Here is a 22,612-nt window from a genome sequence, read left to right on the forward strand (position 1 = left end):
GGTAGACAGAAAAGCCACCCACCCCAGTCCCAGGTACCAGTACCTGCGGCTGGCTTTGACCCGGGAGATGGAGAAGCCACCCACCCCGCAGTCCCAGGCGCCAGCACTTGCAGCTGCAGCCCAGGCGAAGCCACCTGCCCACCATCCCCTGTGGCTGCAGCCGGCCTGGGCGCCTATGGCTGACCAGAGGGAGGGAAGCCCGGATCCTAGGTGCCTGTGGTCAGCTGGAGGAGGGAATCCTGGGTCCCGGATGTGGGGCTGAGGCAGAAGTGGTTAGGGGCAATCAAGCCAGCAGGGGAGCAGTTAGGGACAATCAGGCTGGCAGGCAGAAGAAGTTAGGGGCAATCAGGCAGGCAGGTGAGTGGTTAGGAGCCAGCAGTTCTGGATTGTGAGAGGGATGTCCGACTGCCAGTTATACCCTGAGGGGTCCCAGATTGGAGAGGTTACAGGCCGGGCTGAGGGACACACTTTCCACTCCCCCCCATGCATGAATTTCGTGCACCGCTAGTATATTTATATTTATAAGCTGCATTATGACAACAGACTCCCCATCCTTCCAACTTCCTTCAGCTTTCGTTGGATGATTTCAAAATATTTTCATCCCTGAAAATGTCTTTCTTTTAGAGAAACTGAGAAGAGCCCCTGCTGTTTCAAAGAAGAAAAAAGCAAAAGTTAACTAGCTTGAAATAATTTGGATTTTTTTACTAACTTTATAATATACTAGAGTAATCTGAGAAAGGAGAGTGAGGTAATATATGAGTCAATATGGTGAATTAAGTAATTTCTCCTATAGGGGTGAGTTTATGATAGCTCTATCCTAGGAAATAGCAACTTCAGCTTGCTGAAAGTATAAATGTTGACTAACTAGCAAATCTATGGAAATATACTTCCTTTGGGATATTTTCAGAATCCATTAGACCTTCTATACTAGGAAAATCTTCAAGAGTGTTTCAGCAACTGTCAAGAAACTTGCAATGAAAAAGTACCTGATTTTAAATTATGATCTTTTAAAAATAATTTAAAGTGCTGTATTACACCGAACTGGCAATATAAACATAAGAGTGTGGACCATTAACAGTTATCTTTCTTAATTTAATTTGAATTATTTTTACATATATTCAGAAGATATTGCATTGCTAAGGCAATATATAATGTGGGCCTTCTGGTTAATGGTGGTATGAAGAGAGAGGTTGGCCAATTAATAAATATAAAACTGGACAAAATTGTCACAAACAGCAGTTTAAGGACATTGGAAGCTTACTGGCAAGGTAATTAAGACAAAACAGATCAAGAGTATTTATGCTTGGTGTGGTGATGATGGTGGTGGGGGGCAGGGGGTGCAGAGAGAGAAGAGGGCATAGAGAGGATAAAAGGTGATGGAAAAAATAAAATAAGAGTGTTTATGATTGAATAACTGCTAAAGCTTTGGGTAAAAATGGCGGGAGTATGTGGCCTTCTTGCCTGGGACTGCTCCCACACCCTATGTGGCCAGTGAGAATTGTGGCTTTACCAAACCTGCGGCTGGGCAGTAAAATCAGCTTTTTTCCTGCAGGGGTCAGAATTAATTTGGGACAGTGAGACTGTGATATTGTGATTTGTAATAAATAAATATTTAGTCTTCATCCCCTTTCTGGTACAGAGCTCCTAAAACCCTTAGAATTTCTAAGTCATTAGATCATTGTTAATTAGGTGATATTTTTTTATTGATTTCAGAGAGAGAAAGGGAGAGGGATGAGAAAGATAGAAACATCAATGATGATGAGAGAATCATTGATTGGCTGTCTCCTGCACATCCTACTTGGGATCAAGCCCGCAACCCTGGACATGTGCCCTGACAGGGAATTGAACCCGTGACCTTCTGCTTCATATGTCAACACAATCACTGAGCCACACTGGCTGAGCTTAGGTAATTTCTAGAAAGCCCCTAGGTAACCTAAGGAAGAGGGTTGGAACTTTCAGCCCTACCCTAGACTTCTAGGGTGGGTAGAGGGGCTGGAGATTGAGTTCAGTTACCAATGGCCAATGATTTAGTCAATCGTGTCAATGTAATGAGGCTCCATATATACCCAAAAGGCCTGGGTTCAGAGATCTTCCAGGTTGGTGAACATGTGGAGAGAGGATCAGGAAGAGTGATGTGCCCAGCGATGGCATGGGAGATCTGTATCCCCACATACTCTGCCCTGCAAATAACTTCCATCTAGGTCAGTGGTTGGTAAACACATTAGTCAACAGAGCCAAATATCAACAGTACAACGATTGAAATTTCCTTTGAGAACCAAATTTTTTAAACTTAAACTATATAGGTAGGTACATTGTTATTAACTTAATTAGGGTACTCCTAAGCTGGCCTTTGCTAAAAACTCAAGGGGCCAAAGAGCCGCATGTGGCTCACGAGCCGCAGTTTGCCGACCACTGATCTAGGTGTTCATCTGTATCCTTTATATGGTAACAGCAAACTGTTATTCTGAGTTCTGTGAGCAACTCCTAGCACAATACTTTGCCTGGAGTAGGAACTTAAATGCCTCTTGATTGAATTGAATGAATGAATTGCATCTTATTTATAGACTTCATAGAGTGACATTTGAGACGGTGTGATAATTTTATATATCAACTTGATTAGGTTATGGCACCCTGTTGTTTGGTCAAACAGTAGTCTAAGTATTACTGTGAGGATATTTGTAGATGTTATTAATATTTCCAATCAGTTTATTTTAAAACTTTGTGGATGGATCACAAGAATTTGCCAACTTTGTTTAGTTCCATTTCATATTACACAGTGTTTTACAAAGTATCATATTTTAAAAAGATATTAGCTTGTAAGAACATGTAATAAATAACTTCAAAATGCAATGGGTATTTAATTTTAAAGTGTGCCTTTAACATTTATGTAAAATGTTTTTTGTACTCATTCAATAGAAACTTATCTGGCCACTGGGTAAAGCTAGCAATAAAACTACTGGTCCGCAATGTGTTAAGTATAGGAGATTGCTCTTGATAATGTAGGTGAACCTCATCCAATTAACTGAATGCCTGAAGAGCAAAAACTGAGGTTTCCCGAAGAATACGGAGTCCTGCCTCAAGACAGTAATAGAGAAACACTGCCTGAGCTCCCAGCCTGCTGGTTGGCTTGTGGTATCAGCTTTAGCCTGAGTTTACAACTTGCCAGCCTGCCCTATGGATTTGGGACTTGTTTCTCTCTCTCTCTCTCTCTCTCTCTCTCTCTCTCTCTCTCTCTCTCGATTTAGTTTACACAGGAATGCAAGTACTTTGTGGTAAGAGGGTAGATTATAGTGGTTTTAAAACATGTCCACATATTTTTGGTACTCCTCTATTGAAAAGTTAGCCTAACTCCTTTATTTGTGCGCTGTACTTAGTGAATCTAACAAATAGAACATGGCAGAAGCATGAGTGTTATACTTCTGAGACCACATCACAGAAGGATCGTGACTTCCTCCTTGCTTTGCTCTTGGATCACTGTCTTGGGAGAACTGAGGACACTCAGGCAGCCCTATGGAGAGGTTTATTTGATGTGGAGCTGAGTCCTTGCTAAACGTTAGAGAAGAACTGAGGCCTTCAGCCAAAGCTGTGAATAAGCCCCTCTAGATGCAAACCCTTCAGTCCCAGTAAAGCCTTCAGGTAACTGCAGCCCAAGTGACATCTTGATCGCAGTCTCATGAGAGATTTTGAGCCAGAACCACTCAGTTCAGCATCTTACAGCTTCCTGCCCCATAGAAACTGTGTGAGGCAGTAAGTGCTTACTGATGTTTTAAAGTGCTAAGCAATATGTTATCAGTAATAGATACCAAAGAAACATAATGGATATTATTAATAGTAGATATGTTTGCAGAAAAACAATCGTTCGCTTAATTTTTAAGCAAGTCAGATTTGTTTTTCTGTAGCATGTGTGATGTTTGAAACTTTAAACTTGTAGGTCAAAGGCTGGGTTTGTAGAGGACAAATGCAGGCACCTTTGCTCGATTTCTGCCTTCTATCTTTATTAGAGAGAAGCTGCACTGAGAACAGAAAATATCTTTGAATGTTTTGGTGAAGGCATAACTTGCTTGCTTCCAAATATTTTCTCAGGTGCTTTGTGACTGTTCCTTTGAATTTCACTGTTTGTCTTCGCTTATCTCAAAAAAGTGAATAGATCTGAATGTAAGCTACATTATGGGGAAAAAATATTGGAGGAATCGGTACAGATTCCTCTTCTTATTTTTGACAACTGCATATCCAGGAGCTATGATTTTTTTTTAACATGAAGAGACTATCCAAAGTATTTCTTGATTATGTAGTTAGATATGTTTTTAGTTGTAAAAATAAAAAGAGCAGAGCTGAAATCCATTAAGTATTTTCATGTATCTATGACTTTAATATTGCATCATAGTTTTAAAATCTTTAAAGAAATTTGACAGGAAAATACTTAAAAATAAAAAAGTGTATCATTTATTTCATAAAAGTAATATAATCAATTTGTAAGTGAATCACAAACAGAGAAACTGTTTCCAGCTAACATTTAGCATTATTATGTTGTCTTTATCTTCAATAGGAAGTCCCTAGCCATTTTGGCTGTGGATAGAGTATCAGCCTGGACTGAAGGGTCTCAGGTTCGATTCTAGTCAAGGGCACTTACATAGGTTGCAGGCTCGATCCCCGGCCCTGGTCAAGGGATGTACAGGAGGCAACCAATGGATATGTCTCTCTGACATCAATGTTTCTTTCTCTCTATCTTTCTCCCTCCCTCCCACTCTCTCTAAAAATCAATGGAAAAATATCCTCAGGTCAGGATTAACAACAACAACAAAACAGTGAAATGTCTAAAAATGCTTCTTTTCCCCCTCAGGGAATTGCTCCAAAGCTGGAATTTTCTACAACCTCAGTGATTACTGAATGTCTGATAAGTTCAAGGAAGTGCCGCACTCAGGTTAGTCATTTAAAGTATTTAATGGTTTAATTTATTTGTTCATATTTATGGGCATTTGGCAAGTAGTATTATTATTAATTTACTGCAGCTGTTTTCACTTTTTTTGGTCCATCTTTAGTTTAGGTAAAATAATTATCATAGGTTTTAGCAGTTTGGTTACATCTTTTTTTAAACATTTTTAAACTTTATTTTTATTGTTGACATTATTATAGATGTCCCCATTTCTCCTCCCCTACTTTGCCCAACTCCACCCAGCCCCTGCCACCCCTTCCCTCTCACCATCACCACATTGTCATCTGTGTCCATGGGTTATGCATATATGTTACATATGTTCTTTGGCTAAATGTGAGAGTGAAAGGACTGCTACGCATGATTGATGGTGCCAGGATGTTATTTTTTTTTTTTAAAGTGTATGGGCCTTTCTTTAATGCCAAGATATGAGGCTGTCAGAAAGATGTTGAGATCAAGATATCCCCCGAGAACTAGGTTGGAAGCTTCTATAAATCTTACAGAGGCTACAAGTTACTGCAGAAAGTTCCAAGGATACCTTTTTAGCAAATATGACTGAGGTCTCAGGCTGGGATATTGGTGTTTAGTGAGTTATGTTTTCTTGAATGTCTCTAATTCCTTAAGGGACTATTCCTCAGTTTGTCAAGGTTACTGTTACTGTCAGATCAAGTGAACCTTAGACACTCCAGCCTAAGCACCTTCTATATTTTTGAAAACTGCCTTTAGTGAACTGAGATATCCGGCTCTAATACTACATTCTGGTCTAACTCCTTGAATCACCAGGATCGTCTTGCTACCTTGTCCAAAGGTTATCTCTTAATGCCTAGGCATCACTACTGTGTGGATGCATTATGACCAGGTAACAATGACCAGCCTGTGATGAAGAGCCAGTGGCATATAAGCCCTGAGGGCCCACGCAGGCCAGGACGGGGCCTACAATGGAAAGAGTGGAGTCTTAATTTACTGCATTATCAGTTTTAGAGTAGATTTGCTGGAGATGATAACTCTGACTTAAGCTAAGAAAGGTAAAACATAGTTATAAAATTATCAAAGGGTTCGTATCTTATTTAGCAAGATATTTAATACATCAGAATTTGTCTGTAGTTATTTGTCTTTTTTAAATGCAAGCTGAAACACAGCTGTTAGAGTTCTAGCAGTTTATACTTACTGAATGTAGAGATATGTTTTTGACTTGTTTTTGATATACACACTGCACACTTGTTAGAAGTTGTAAATTGTTAGAAATGTCTTACATGGACTCAGACATCATTTTTCTCTCCACATTAAGATGATATGCCTATTTAGAGGGTGGTTAAAGAAGTCTTTTTCTGTCTGGAGTATAGCATATACACAGAAAAGTACATATGTTCTAAGAGTACAGCTTGGTGGAAGAGTCCTTTCGAAATGTAAAACTGTCTCCAGAGTCTCCCCATTAGTACTTCATTGGACTTCATTTTCCTTGTAAACATTTGGGAAGACTTGTTTTAACATGCTATTTCAATATTTGTCATTTGTTCTTTATTAAACAGAGATGGAAGAGAATAAACTTTGGTGTCAGACAGATCTGGGTTCAGGTTTTTCATAAGGCTATTTTAAATATTAAATTGGAGACTTGTCTGGCACATAATATTTAATGAATGAATTCTGTGGCTGTTACTAGGTTATTTTAAAGATAATTGGGAGAGATCAGAAGATAATAGATGAAATATAAAATGGAAAACATTGTGTGGTAGGCCCAAAGAGTATATACATTTACATTAAAATTATGAATGTTAACAGCCAGAATTGTAATCTTATTTGAAAATATAATCAACTTTTTAAAAAAGTGAATATTAGTTATAATTAAAATTTTAACAGCTTTAAAGCATCATTTTTGGATTCAAATATAAGAATAAGACAAACCACTTTTATTGTTAGGGGAGGTGTCCATAAAATCATTGAGATTATTAAGGTTTACAATGCTTATAATGATCTTTATTTCTTTTGGCACATTTTCAAATTGGATGTTTTGTCACCAATTAGATTTACTGGGGAAAAAAAAGTAAGCATATTATTGTGATTTTCTGGAATAAAACTAGTTTTCTACTTATTCTTTTTACCTACTGCAAAGTAGAATTCATTATTAGTTAAATATCAATAGAAGCTTTATTAATATGTTTGTTAATCTGCTATGTCAAGTAGCTTTTGCTATGTAAAAAGCCACACTGACTTAGTGGCTTAAAACAAAATGTTTCTCACAGTTCCGTGAATTGGGTGGTGATTCTTTTGGTCTGGACTGCCTAGGCTAGGGCTGAATGATCTGGAATGGCTTCATTCACATCTTTCTCAGTTGGCTGCCTTTTTGGTCCAGGAAGGGACTTTACATTTCTGGCAATTGGCTGTATTTCAACTGGGGCAATGGCCACAGACGCTCATCATGTTGAAGGCTAACTCAGCTCAGTTTGGCTCTACCATAGTGGCAGGAAGGTTCTTAGGAGTAAAAGACAGCAAGTATTTTTCAAGTCTATCTCTGTGTCTCATGTGCTTTTATGCTGTTGGCCAAAGGAGCAAGCCATTAATTATGTCAGCAGAATAAACAGCACTTTGAGTTTTATTGGCATTAATAGGATGCATTAAGGAGTGAGACAGCAGGTATCTATAGTAGATATATTACTATTTATAACTTCTTCTAGTTGTACTTAACATTAAAAAAATGAAAAGAGAAGGTGGGGTTAATTACTTTAGCTTTGGTATAATCAGAGGTGGATAAGTAGGAACTTTACAGCTTGCTAAAGTGGATGATCATGGGCTCATTTGGGTCTGGAGGTTAAAGACACTAAAAATGTAGGAAGGTCTCGGGGAACGAGGTCTAGGAACTGAAGGGTTGAGAGAGCCAGTAACAGATTCAGGGAGAATAAAAGAAGTAGGTTGAGGAAAAAGTTTTGGTGAGCAAGGGATTTCAGAGTTTGGGATGCAATGGATCTACATAATGATGAAATCTAAGACAAAGTACTAGAAGATAATTAAAGGTGAGAAACAGAAAGCCTCAGTCCAAGGTCTTAGAAAAATTCACTGCTTGAACATTTTATTAAACCTTGGAGTTCCTTTCATGTACTGCCATCCCTGCCTTTGTGAGTCAGTGTGATGTCATAGAGGTAGATGAAATGGGATAAGGTAGAAAAATTCTGAATTACTTGTTGAAGTCACTGAACAAGGTGGGAGAAGGGCCAAGAGCCAAAGATGATGAAGAATTAATCTGTTGCTGTTGGTTTGTATGAAACTCATGGACTTATTTTTCCAATTAGGAAAATATTTTTTTTCCTGTTTATCTACTTTTAAAAAATATTTTATTTTTCTCCCTTTTATTTCACATTTTTATTTTCTTAGAATAGATACCTTTAGCAAATAGGGAAGGGAATTAAGAAAGTAGAAATTGGGGTAGGATTGATGGTTTTCTAAAGTGATTAAAGTTAGGAGGACATTAAAGATTATCAACTGCCCATTTTTTCTAATATTGGAAAGCTCATAATTCTAGAAAATGAGTGAAGAGGTCTTATTTACTTATAACCCATCTTTTAATGCATTTATAAGGCAGAGACTAAAATGTTATCTTAATAATGCAAAAAATTTAGAATCACATTTTAAATAAATTTAGACTGATAACTATTTTTTTAGAAGATAGAATGCTAATCATTCAAGTTTATTACATATCTTTTATACATTTTTACTTTTATAACAAATGTGGAACTAGAATTAAGTTGGTATGGTTATCTGTCATCATCCTATATAATAAAAGGGTAATATGCAAATTGACCGAACAGCTGAAAGACTTGTCGCTATGATACGCACTGACCACCAGGGGGAAGGTACTTAGCACAGGAGCTGTCCCCTGGTGGTCAGTGTGCTCCCACAGGGAGAGCGCCGCTCAGCCACAAGCCAGGCTGACAGCTGGTGAGCGCAGCAGCGCTGTGCTAAGAATGTGACTGCTAAAGGGCACAGGCCAGGCTGAGGGCCCCCCTCCAATCCTAGGACCCCCTCCCACTTCCCCCTCCCTCCCCCACCCCATGAATGAATGTTGTGCACCAGGCCTCTAGTTGAATTATAAATTTATAGTTTGGTGGAGATCTTAAAACCTTAATCACCTTATATAATTCAAGTAATACATTTCATGAAAACCTGTTCTTCAGATTTTCACATTTATACTTCTATATATTTATAATCATAGCACTATGAATAAAACTTATTTTAATAGTTTTCTCAATAAAGATGTCATAATCAATTAGACATGTGTATTTGTAACATTAATGTAAACCCTCTTAAATTACATATCTAATTACTTGAATGCTTAATTATAAACAATAAATCATGCTAGCATTAATTTTTTTTAGTGTTCTGAAAAATAATTTTTCTGACTTAGTTTCCTAGATTTTTCAAATGATTAAATATTGGGTTTTCATTTTCATAAAGTATTTGTTAGACTTAGAAGGAAGGTTCATATAGTATACTTTATTGACTTCTAGACAAAGAGTTTTCTAGGAGAATTTGGGTTTGACTTCCCTTAGGATATGCACAAATAGGAAAGACTGATCTAATTGGCTTTGATAGATTATACTGCTATAAATTTATTTAAAAAATATATATCTATTCACATTTATCTATCTTTCTTCTACCCAAGTTCATTTTTATTTTTTATGTTTAGGATAAATATATTTACCATACGGCTCCAGTTGAAAAACCACACGGCAGACTGCCAACCAGAACATCAAGATCTCAAAAGAAAAAATCCAAGTCACCTGAGAGAAGTAAATATTGTGTAAATGCAAAAAACTACGAACAGCCTACGATTTCTTCAAAATCACACTCTCCATCTCCCTACACAAAAAGACGCATGTGTGAGCTATCTGAAGACACCAGGCGGCGGCTGGCCCATTTAAATCTGGGACCCTATGAATTCAAAAAAGAAACAGATAAACCTCCATTTGTGATTAGACATGTATGTGTTCTCTTAAACATTTCCATCTGAAACTGAACTAGTCTGTCCTTTCACAAAAATATTATTCTAAGACTTATTTCAACTTCTAGCCTATGTTAATAATTTTCTTTCCTGAATTGTTAGCCTAGCAATCTAAAATGGAAAATTAACTGGGAATAAAAGAACATTCTTTTGTCAGTTTTTAAACCTGACAAAGATCAAGCTCCACTATGAATGTCATATTAAATCCTCTAAGTACCTATTTCCTTTCTTCGTATACTGTGTACAGCATAATAACTGTAATGATTGAACTTAGATGTAATTGATGTTAGTACTAAAATGGCAGAGCAGAGTTTTAAAAAGGGGTCTTAGTTGTCTTTATGAAAAGGAAGACATCCCCCCATTTTTCCCCAGCTTTTTAAAAAATAATGGAAAGTAAGTTTTCCTTAAAATCATGTTTCCTGTGTAAACCTTATATAATGAATGGATCTTTAAAGCAAATCGTTATTTGACAGCGATGGGAAGGCCTTTGAAAGTGAAGAGCATTAACTTAAGGGTAGCATAGTTCTAATCTTTCTATACAGAAACCTGCTTTTCATATGGTTTAAGTTTATATTACTGTGATTACATTAGTCTTATTTCTGTAGAATTTGTAAGTTCTGATAAGATTTTTTTTTTTGTGGTGGTGTGTATCAACAATATCCAGATAATGTTTACTTGCTTGTTTGATGGTAGTTCAGCATTCTTTTAATTTTATATCTGCCCTCAATTGTAAATTAAATTGAAAAGAAAGGACATACTAGGTGGCTATGCACAAAGACAACCAGGAATATTTTGGGGGTTAGCCACATAAAAGTTGTTTAGGGAAATAACTGTTCTTAAAATGTTTATTATATTGTTGCTTTTCACATCAGTGTTCAAGATAGAATAATTCTAATATGGCTTGTATAAACCTTGACATTTTTATTAAAGTGATTTTCCTCAGCTTTCTAATGAAGAGAAAGAAATGCATATAGTTAGAAAATTGCTTGCCTTATTGTATAGGAAATTGGATTCTTCCAGTTGTATTTATAAATAGAGACATGTCTCTCCCCCCCACCCCCATAGTCATTAATGATTTTAAAAGCACTTAACAAATTGATAACCAAACCAAATTTTAATTTGTTACATGCATATGCAAAATGTTAACACTTCTAAGAAAGACATTCTAATTTTACATACATTGTATGAAATATAGCCTAAAGAATACGGAGCAGTTTCAAGAAATCATTAGTATGCCCCTAAATAGACTGGCACACCATTTTAAAAGAGTTAAATAGCATTTTTTTTCTTTTTCATTTATCAAGATAGGATTTTATTTATGCAGAGTAAATTTGTTTTTCTATTGTGGTAAAACACATGCAGATTTACCATTTCAGTCATTTTAAAGCATATAATGTAGTGGCATTAAGTAAATTCATATTGTTCTGCAGCTGACACAACTGTCTAGTTCCAGAACTTCATTATCCTAAACTAAAACCCTGTACTCATTAAACATTCACTTGCCACTCCTCCCTTTCTCCAGTCCCTTGCCACCACTAATCTGTCTTTTACCTATCTGGCTTTTCCTATCCTGCCATTTCATATAAGTAAAATCATACAATATTGGCATTTTGTGCCTGGCTTTTTAATTTAGAACAATGTTACTGAGTTTTCATCCATGTTTTAGCATGTATCAGTACTTGATTCTTTTTATGGCTGAATAATAACCCATTGTATGAATACATAACAAATTTTGTTTATCATCTGTTGATTGGCCTTTGGGTGTTGTTGTTTTTTTTGCCTTTTGGTTGTGTGAGCAGTGATTTTATGAACATTTGTACAGATGCTTTTGTTTGAATGCCTGTTTTAATTCCTAATTGCTTTAATACCCAGGAGTGAAATTGCTGGGCCATTAGGTAATTCTATGTTTAACTTGTTGAAGAATTGTCCAACTGTTTTCTACAGTGGTTTTACATTCTCACCAGCAATGTATGAGAGTTCCAATTTAGACACATTCTTAACAACACTTGTTATTTTCCGTTTTGTTTTCTTTTTATTAGAACTATCCTAGGGGTTTGGTATGTCATTATGCTTTAGATTTGCATTTTCCTAAAGACTAATGATGTTAAGCATCTTTTCATGTGCTTGTTAGCCAATTGTGTATTTTCTTTGGAGAACTTTCTATTCAGGTTTCTGCCCATTTTCTAGTAGGTTGTTTGTCTTTTTGTTGTTCAGTTGTAAGTTTCCTTTATATATTTAGGATTCTAGGACCTTCTCAGATATGATTTGTAATTTTTTTTCTTATTCTGTGGCTTGTCTTTTGATCCTCATTTAAGTTTTAAAAATTGTGCTAAAATATAAACAATAAATAATGTACTATTTTAACCATTTAAAAAATACATTTTAATTGATTTCAGAGAGGAAGGGAGAAGAAGAGAGAGAGAGAGAAACATCAATTATGAGAGAGAGATTCATTGATTGGCTGCCTCCAGCACACCCCACACTGGGATCAAGCCCACAACCCAGGCATATTCCCTGACGGGGAATAGAACCGTGACCTCCTGGTTCATAGGTCGACTTTCAACCACTGAGCCATGCTGGCAGGGATATTTTAACCATTTTTAAGTGTACAGTGTAGTGGCATTAACTACATTTATATTATTAGATAACTATCACCACCATCTGTCTCCAGAATTTTTTTCATCTTGCTAAATTGAAACTCTGTACCCATTAGACAATGACTCCCCACTCCCCTTTTCCATTTAGCCTCTGACAATTACCATTTCTGCTTTCAGTCTTTTATGAATTTTACTACTTTGTGTGTTTCATATAAGTGGCTGTTGTGAATAATACTGCTGTGAACATAGTGTCATGATATTTATTCAATTCCATGCTTTCATATCGTTTGGGTAGATACTCAGAAGTGGAATTGCTGGATCATATTACAGTTTTATTTTGAAAATTTTTAAGTACCTCCATACTATTTTCTATAGTAGCTGCACCAATTTATATTCTCACCAAAAATGCAAATGGGTTTTAACCTTTTGCACTCGGATGTCAAGTGTGACTCGACACGGTTAGCATCGGTAGCAGGAATCGAGAAAAAAGCAAGCGAGTGCAAAGGGTTAATTTCCCCTCATTATCATAAACGCTTATTATTTTCTGTGTTGTTGTTTTTTTTGCTTTATTTGTGTGTGTGTATATGTTTGTTTTTTTCTAATAGTAATCCTAATGGGTATGAAGTATTATCTCATTGTGGTTTGAATTTGCGTTCCCCTAACGATTAGTGCTGTTGAACATTTTTTTCATATGCTTATTGTTCATTTATATATTTTTTGGAGAAATGTCTAAGTCCTTTGCCCACTTTTAATTGAGTTTTTAAATTAAGTTGTAGAAGTTTATATATTCTGCATATTAATGCCTACATATTAATATATCAGATAATTTGCAAATATTTTCTCCTATGGGTTGCCTTCTCACACTTTTGGTATTGTTTTTTGAAAACTTTAATTCAAAGTCTTTAATATTCTTGAATAGAGCTGTCTTTTTTTACACAGATTTATATCACTGACTTTTTTTATTTTTGGTTAGAAAATGTGATTTCACATCTGTAAGCTATAAAGCACTCAGCATGCTGGGCTCTGAACACAGCCAAGTAAAGACACTGAATTCAAAATCTATATGCTAAGGAGATAAGTAGCAAATGATTAAACTTGTTTTATAAATGTGGCAAAGTAGATTCCTGTTTTTTAAACTTGGTAATGGAAAGCAAACTAGGCAATGGGGTAATGAATATATTTCAAATGTATATCTTCATTTCTAAATAGGCTCAAATATATAATTAAAAATTTCTGGAATTTAATATCAGTTTAGTTTACAAATGAACAACAAAATACTCAACTATGCTCTGACTTTGAAACATGCTGAACCATACAGTCACTGCCACATTAACCTGAAGATATGTGGTCTATGTACTTTATTTATTTATTTATTTATTTATTTTTTTAAATATGTTTTTATTGATTTCAGAGAGAAAGGGAGAGGGAGAGAGAAACATCAATGATGAGAGAGAATCATTAATTGGCTGCCTCCTGCATGTCCCCTGGGGATTAAGCTCACAACCTGGGCATGTGCCCTTGACTGGAATCGAACCCGGGACCCTTCAGTCTGCAGGCCGAGGCTCTATTTACTGAGCCAAACTGGCTAGGGCTGTGGTCTATGTACTTTAGTTGATTTTCTGGTGTCATAAGACTGAAAGAAGATTTAAGCTGGTGTAGTTTTGTTTTTTGGTATGTTTTTTTACATTGAATTCCTTCTTCTAGGTCGATCCCCCAAGTCCCAGGGCTGATACTTTATTTGGGTCTTCTAGCAGAGACTGTGAAAGGGATGGATGGTCCAGGATGCACAATGGTAAGCTACTGGTTCTCTCTCTTCATTGCTTTATTGCCTTGGCTACAGTCAAGTCTTACACTTGACATCAGTTAACAAAAAAAAAATCTTTGCTGTATTGTTGGATGATATGGCATAGTGCTATTTTTTATAACTTGTGGGACACCCATATAGGTACACTCTAAAATTAATAGAATTTCTGTCTTGCTATAAACCATCTCCCTCTTTGAGATACAAAATATGTATTAACATATTAAAGACTGATCCTTCTAGTAAAAAACAATAACTTGATTTTGTTTTGCTCAACAATTTCTAAATTTATTTGACTATGGAACTCTTTTCTCACCTTAACATATATTACTAACCTTGGGGAATACCATAGTAAAAAGAGTTAGTTATAGGTTTTAGACAGACATTTACACATATATTTGAATATTTGTTCTACCACTTATTTACAAAGTGGAAGTTCTTTAATAAATTCTTAACTACTTTGATAATCAGTTTAGTTAATAAAGAACAAATATAACATGGTAAATGTTGCCATGTAAACTGCCCTAGCACACTGGACTTATAAATATCAGCTCTCATTATAATATATAAATAATACTTATTATTTATGTTTCTGAAAAGATAACATTCTTTAGGCTTAGTCTATAAGAATATATAACTTTAGTCCTAGTCTGAATGGTTAGATAAGTATTAAGTTCAGTATGAAAATGATTTTTATGAAGGTTAAATGGTATTGAATAATTAGGGATATTTAAGTGTTAATACCTATAGACATTGTCTAGTCAGCTCAACAAGCATTCACCAGCAGCCCTTAAGTTAATTTACTACATACCGACAAAAGCATAGAGAAAGAAAAATGAGTGAACAAAATATAATCATGACATGTAGTGAGCTCTAGCTCTTTCTCTTTCTAAACTGCAGTGTATAATCTCTTTTTATTAAGTGGGAAAATGAAACATTCTTCTCTGAGAACATTCAGAGTTTGTGCTCGTTTATTTTGCTTTAGTTTTTAGCACTAACAGGGAGATATATGTGGTAATAAGTCTTTTATACCTATAATGTCAGATTATATGAAATTGGGAACAGATGTTATAATCTGTTTCTCCTCTTAGAAGAAATTTATGGGTATGGAAAAATAAGCTTTAAGAACAAGAAAATAAAAAAAATAATTTCAATATAGATGTTTATTTGGAAGATGTTTTTGGAAAGCACTTAAGTGTCTGATTTTTTTTGACAGTTACATATTTGCCAAATTTCAGACTTAAAGAAAAGTTGGAGTACAAAGACTAATAATATACCTTTCAGAATCCACACACATTAATATTTGCTTTTATCTCTCCCTCTCTTTATCTCTTTTTCCTCCTGTCTTTGTGTGTGCACGCGCACATGCGCGGGCACGCACGCACGCCTGTGTATAAAATTTTGACAAGGACATCACTATGGAATGAATGAATGGTGTCCCTTCAAAATTTGTATGTTGAAGCTCTAACCTCATTGTCATGGTATTTGGACACGGAGCCTTTGGGAGGTAATGAAGTTTAGATGAGGTTATAAGGGTGGGGCCCTCTTGTTAGCATTAGTGCCCTATAACAAGAGACACCAAAGATCTTGCTCTTCGTCTCTGCCATGTGAAGACACAGCTATAAGGCAGCCATCTTTGAGCCAAAACAAGAACACTTACCAGAACCTGACTGTGCTGACACCTGGATCTCAGACCTGCAGCCTCCAGAACTATGAGAAAGAAATGTCTGTTGTGTGAGCCACCCACTCTATGATGTTTTGTTATGGCAGCCTGAGGAGACCAAAACAGATATTAAGTTCTGTGGTGCAATTCTCAGAGAAGGAAATTAACAGTGATGTAAGAACAACAACTAACCTATGAACCTAAATCAGATTTTGCTATTTGTCTCAATAATATCCTTATAGCAATAGAAATGCCACATCCTATATAGTCCTCAGGTGCCATGTCTCTTTAGTTTTCTTTCACATAGATCAGTTCCTGAGACTTTGTATTTGACATTGATAATTTTGATAGGAACAATGAACTGTTACAGAGTTTCTGAGTTTTACATTAAAGCTCTAAGTCCTTCCTGCTTAAAGCCAGGATTGGTCCTTTAGGACTGAGTCACATCTACACCTGTTGGGTGAAGGTCAAGTATGGAGAGAGGATGGATGCAGAGGCTCTCACTTATCAGACTGCTCCCAGTGTGAACAATGACTTTATACAAAGTGGGTTTTCATTTCTATTTTAGATAGTTGCTAAGGAAATGTTTTGATGACTGCCACATGTTTATTTTAACCTGCACTGTTAGTCACTACTTGATATTTGATTAAATTGATTATATATTACATCCATTTGGTTAATGAATCCACAATCTGGTGTCATTTTTGAGACGAAGTCACTTTTATTCTGTGTGCTCTTGTTTTATAATAAAGAAATCTATTATTCTTATATTTGTGGAAGTAGCAACTGGACTAATCCAAGACCTCAGTTCTATTACTTTTAGCTACACAGGCAGTCAGCCTCATGAAATGTAGAGTAGAAATAATAGTCTTCTGTACTGTATTAGTCTGCTTAAACTGCCCTAACAAAATACCATGGACAGGGGCTTAAGCAACAGACATTTATTTTATCACAGTTCTGGAGGCTGGAAAGTCTTAAGTTCAAAGTGCTGGCAAGATAGGTTTCTTTCTGAGATCTCTTCTCTAGGCTTGTGGGAAGCTGCCATCTCACTGTGTGCTCACATGACTACTCTTCCTGTGTGCATGGAGGAAGAAATGGAGAGAAAGATCACACGTGAACATGTGCGAGAGCCAGCTCTCTGATGTCTTGTTTATAAGGCCATTCTTTCTATCATACAATGCCTTTATGCCTCCTAATCATAGAAACAGAGAGATAGATAGTAGCAGAAAGCCAAGATGACACCAACTTTTCTTATTTTTGATATGAAATATTTATAGTTTCATTTGTACATCTTTTTTCAGATCATTTTCATCATAGCGGCTACCGACCCAAGGATTATAAGGTATGTGGTATAAATTACAGAATGATGATAATTAGCCTTGCTTTCAGGTAAAGCATAAGTCGGAGATTATCTTAGTCAAAAAATGCACTAACAATAATTGTCATATCATGAATGGCATACTGCAAGATACTTTACTAAACAAACTATGGAAAAATCAATAAATTAGCTATTATTAACCCTATTTTACAAATGAGGAAATGCATGTGACAGATTAGGTAGCTTTCTTAAAGGTCAAACTGGCCTTTTTTAAGGTCAAATATTTAGTAAATAATACTGCTAGAATGTAAACTGCTGTTGTAGTCCCAACACTTAGTGCAGTGACTAGAAGTTAACTGTGTTAATAAATGTAATTCCTCCTCTCATTCACTTTTGAACTCAACTCCAGATTATCACTTACATCACTTCTTCAAAGCTATGCTTATTAATATCAATGATGACCTTCCTGTTGCTAAATCCGAAGGTTCATTCCCAGTCTTTTCTAACTTGGCATATCAGTAATATTTGACCCAGTTACTTCCCTTCCTTGAAATACATTCTTTAATTGACTTCCACAACAACACATTCTCCTATTTTCTCCCCTTCTTTTCTGGTCACTCTTTTGTCTGTTTCCTTTTCATCTTCCCAGCCTCTCAGTAATGGAGTATTCCCAAAGCTCGGTCTTCAGATGTTTTCTTCGATTTACTCTCACTTCCTTGGTGATATCACCTAGTGTCATATCTTTAAATACTATTTATAACTTTATCCTGGACTCTTCTGCTGAACGTCACTCTAATATGTTAGCTGGTTATTAGATTAATAGATATGTGATAGTAAACATGTCCAAAACCAATCTCTTAATATCTCACTCTTCTACCCTTCCAGTTGGAATGTTATAACTAATTCATACAAACTCAACTCTTCTAGTTGAATAGGCCAAAACCTTTGGTGCTATCTTTGACATCCAGTCCATTAGCAAATCCTGTTGGCTTTCTCTTCAAAATGCTCTCTGCATCTGATCACTTTCCACCTCCATTGCTATCCCTCTGGGCCAAGTCAGCATCCTTTCCTTTATTTTGTATTGATAGTTTTCTAGCTGAATTCCCTGTCATTGCCTTTGGCCCCTCTATTTACTGTTTTTAACAGAGTGGCCAACGGGATCTTATTAAATTTAAAAAAAGAAAAAAAAGGCATTTTTCCTGCTCAGAATAGAAGCCTAAATCCTTAAAATCTATATTTCTGAACTCACCTCATACTGCTTTGTCCAGCCCTGCCATCTTTTTTGCTATTTCTACTATATCAGGCATGCCCCCACCTACCAACCCTCAGGATCTTTGCACTTATTTTTCTCTCTTTCTTGAGTGTTCTTCTCACAGACGTCCCAAGGACATCTTGTGGTCTTCACTAATGTCTTCAGGCCTTTACTCGTTAGGTCTTTACTAAGACATTCTCTTCTGTATGCAGTCCCCATTTACTCTCCTGCTTGAAACTAACAGCTCCTTCCCTACCTACCCCTCCCATAGCAACAATCAGGAGTTCTTATCTCCTTTCCTGCTATATTTTCTTCCCATGGTATTTGTCATCCTCTGACATACTGTATATGTTTATCTATTTGTTTTCATGTGTGTGTTTTTAAATCTATTTCTCTATTTGAATGTAAATGTTACTACTTGGACAAGAATTTATGAATTTGTCTATCCTGGTTCATTCATTTGTGTCTCCCAGAACAAATGAAGCAATGAATGAGTATTAGGGTTAGAATTCTGTTCTGTTTGGCCTCATAGCTTAAACTAGGCTACTATTTATTTGTATTTGTCTTTTGTTACATATATATATGTATACCTTACCTAATAAAGAGGGAATATGCAAATTGACCATCACACCATCACAAAAAATGGTGGTGCCCAGTCCCCTTAGCCCCGCCGGAGTTCCACAGTCCTTTCAGCCCAGCCAGGGGGACGGAAGGCACATGGTACGGCCAGATCCACCCTCAAACCCCCAACCTCCCAGGGCCAGCCTGAGGCACAGGCAAACCTTGTATGTCGGCTGTCCATCTGCCCAGGGCTGGCCTGAGGTGCAGGAAAGCCTCAGATGGTGGCTGCCCATCTGCCCAGGGCCACTTGAGGCTCAGGTAACCAGGGCCAGCTGAGGCTTGTGCTGACAGCAGTGGCAGCAGCAGAAGTGTGATGGGGGTGCCATCTTCCCCTGATTGCTGGGTCGCCTCCTGCTTCTGAGGGCTCCTGGATTGTGAGAGGGGGCAGGCTGGGCTGAGGGACACCCCTTCCAGTACATGAATTTTCATGCCCCAGGCCTATATATATATATATATATATATATCCCTACCTGTACCTCACCCTTCCTCAAAAGCCCTTATAGTGATAAGATTTTATAAATTTTAGACATGTGGAATGAACAATCCAGACGCAGTTAATGTTGTTTCTTACAATAAGAATGATTGCTATATTCTGAAATTTACCTTTAAATATAGCAGTGGCATCTTAACTTTTACAAAGGATGTGTGTGTGTGTGTGTGTGTGTGTGTGTGTGTGTGTGTATCATGTTACTATATATATTCTGTGTATAAATATATACTTTTTTAAGCAGGTGATCAGGACACCCCATGGCATAGACTACGATGAGTCTTTGGAAAGGTGTGATGAGTATTTGAGCCCAAGGTCATGTAGCAAGCCCCGGCATTCAGCAAGGACCTTACTTGTACATTCAGCACCCTCAACAATGCTGAAGCATCCTCCAAGCCCTGTGTTAAATCGAGCTTCTCTCAGGGAAAGGTAATGCTTAGTCTCTATTTCTGAACTACTTTTTTGAATAATCATCACTAGAAGAGAAGGTAGCAATAATGTATGTGAAGTGATTATTTGTAAAAGTATAATTTGATTTTCAGAGCCTTGAATTGTTTTTGTTTAGAACATATTGTATATTGTAATAGTGTTAGATACTCCTCCCCAACCCAGTGCTCTTGCAGTGAGTTTATTATTAGTGAGTTTAGTAATTAGGATGACTTTAATCCTAATTAAATACTATCCTATTAATAAGAGAGGAATATGCTAATTATCCATTACACCCTGAGGCGTAACGACCAACCGTGTGACGATTGGATCACGGATCTGCAGGAGGGTGGGGCAGCAAACTACAAGCGGGTGGCAGAAAGCTATAGGATGGGGCAGGGCAGCAAGCAAGCAGGAGGTGGGGAGCTACAGGAGGGGGCAGGGCAGCAAGCTCTGAGGGGGAGGTGGGGGGAGCTACAGGAGGGTGGGGCACCTGGCGGAGAGCTACAGGAGGGCGGCAGCGGACCTACTGGCACAAGGATTCATGTGCAGGGCTACTGGTAGTTCATAAAAGTGAAAAATAGAGTATGTGATAGTTTGCTTTTAGTAGATTCATATGTATCTAAATATGTATAAAAATAGCATAGATTATATTTTTCTTTTGGTGATAATAATGATGTATATATTGCTGGTATATGGTAACTAGTTTCCTCAAATAAACTCCCTCCAACTCCCCAAGAGAATCTTAATCTTGTAAAAATTCTAGCTCTTCCTCTGAAAAAACACCTTTGCAATCAAAGTTAGCTGCTAGTTATAATTTGAATGTAAAAGAAATAATTTCTCTTCATCTGTTTTTTTATTATTATTGTTGTTGAATCCAAGTTGGGAATTGTTTGCCTCTCTCACAAATAGTAACATAGAAAACAATAGCTGTCACAAATTAAAAAACAACAACCCACCCAACCCTTAGTATAGTGGAACTTCAGTTCCCAAACTTAATTAGTTCCAGAAGGCTGTTCGAGAAGCTATTTGCTCAAAAATCAAATCAGTTTTCCCATTAGAAATAATGTAAATTGAATTAATCCGTTCCAGACCCACAAATGATTCCCTCTTTTAACTTTTCTTAGATACAATTCATTCCTAATGCAATGTTTAATCTATAAATAAGTACCTCTTTTCTTAAATTTATCAAACCACCCCCCACTAGCCTTAAACAAAGCACTTTCAGCACTTGTTCCAGGGGTGTCTTTCAGGTCAGCATGCAGCATCTTTGCTTGTTCATATATCACTGCTTCTGAAATGCTGTCACTGGATGCTGGATAGATGTGGATAAGTTCTAGAAGGAAATGAGTGATTCTAATATTAAACACTAGGAGCCCATTGCAGGAAGATTCCTGCAAGTGGCTGCTGCCGCCACCGCCGCCCACCCTGCCTGCAGTTTCCCTCTGGCAGCCACCTTGCTTTCTGCTTTCCCTCCCTCTTCTTTCTATGCTGTCTTCAGTCTTCACTCCTCCCTCCCTCAGCGTATGCAAATTAACTGCCATATTTGTTGGGTTAATTTGCATACTCGCTCTGATTGGCTGCGGGCATAGCGAAGGTACGGTCAATTAGCATTTTTCTCTTTTATTAGTATAGATTACTTAATTATGACTTGAGGAAGGTTGAGGTTAGTTTTGAATTTATCTAAAACAATAAAATTTGGGGGGGGTGGACTTTCATTGAGGTGATACACCTGTGCTTTGAGTGTATTTTCTAAAAAATATATAGATTTAGTCTATAAAGGAGAATAAAATAACTTTATGGCATATTACTAGGAAAAAAATCATTTTATTCTTTAGTGCACTCAGTACCACATCTTTAAATATGAAGCATTTCTGGTCTGGCTTTTCAGGTCACTCAGCAGTATATTTATGGATGTTTATACAATCCATTGGAATTTAAACTGCTATAAATGTAGGTTATATATATCCCAGAAAAAAATGGGGAGTATGACAAAACATACAGCTATAGGAATTTGTCTGGGTAAATAGCCATTAAAATTAATTAAGTTTTCTCTAAAATTGCTGTAAAATACTGACTCCTTAATCATGTATATGAATAAACAGACGTTTAAAACTGTTATCAGTGACTCTAAGCAAATTAATTTTTTATTTATTGTGAAAGGTTTTTTTTTTTGCTTTAAGCGCATTTTAAAAACACCTCCAAGTAGAGTTTCACACCATAAAATGGTTTTAATTTGATGTGTTACAGTTCAGAAGCAGTTTTCCCTCAAAGTGTAAATGTTAATATTATGGCAGCTTTTGTATTAGGATGTAGAATTATTACTAAAACCAGACTGCGAAATACTAATAAATCTAATTTAAAAGGAACTGATTTTCTTTTAAATCATGCTTACGGTTTTGATTTTTGTAAGTGGAGTAAAATGTTGTTAGACAATCATTTCTTATACCACAGCACAGACTAGTGGATCCTCTCATGGTATCTTTGAAGGTACCATGGGGTCCTGTTGGAGCTACATATGGAT

At 36.6% G+C, this 22,612-nt stretch overlaps 1 protein-coding gene across 4 annotated transcripts in view; it reads left to right on the plus strand.

Moving 5' to 3' along the window:
* SPATA6 (spermatogenesis associated 6) overlaps positions 1-22,612 on the plus strand; it is a 56,153-nt gene that overhangs the window by 23,427 nt on the left and 10,114 nt on the right. For 2 of the 4 annotated variants that reach the window (XM_028142214.2, XM_028142213.2), the window contains exons 6-10: positions 4,841-4,921; positions 9,609-9,902; positions 14,225-14,312; positions 17,286-17,326; positions 19,904-20,091. In XM_028142214.2, coding sequence (XP_027998015.1) covers positions 4,841-4,921; positions 9,609-9,902; positions 14,225-14,312; positions 17,286-17,326; positions 19,904-20,091 — 692 coding nt within the window. The remainder of the gene's footprint in view (positions 1-4,840; positions 4,922-9,608; positions 9,903-14,224; positions 14,313-17,285; positions 17,327-19,903; positions 20,092-22,612) is intronic. The other 2 variants (XM_008139337.3, XM_008139335.3) reach the window with 1 other exon arrangement.

This window comes from Eptesicus fuscus, chromosome 9, assembly GCF_027574615.1.
Source record: "Eptesicus fuscus isolate TK198812 chromosome 9, DD_ASM_mEF_20220401, whole genome shotgun sequence".
Classification (NCBI taxonomy): domain Eukaryota; kingdom Metazoa; phylum Chordata; class Mammalia; order Chiroptera; family Vespertilionidae; genus Eptesicus; species Eptesicus fuscus.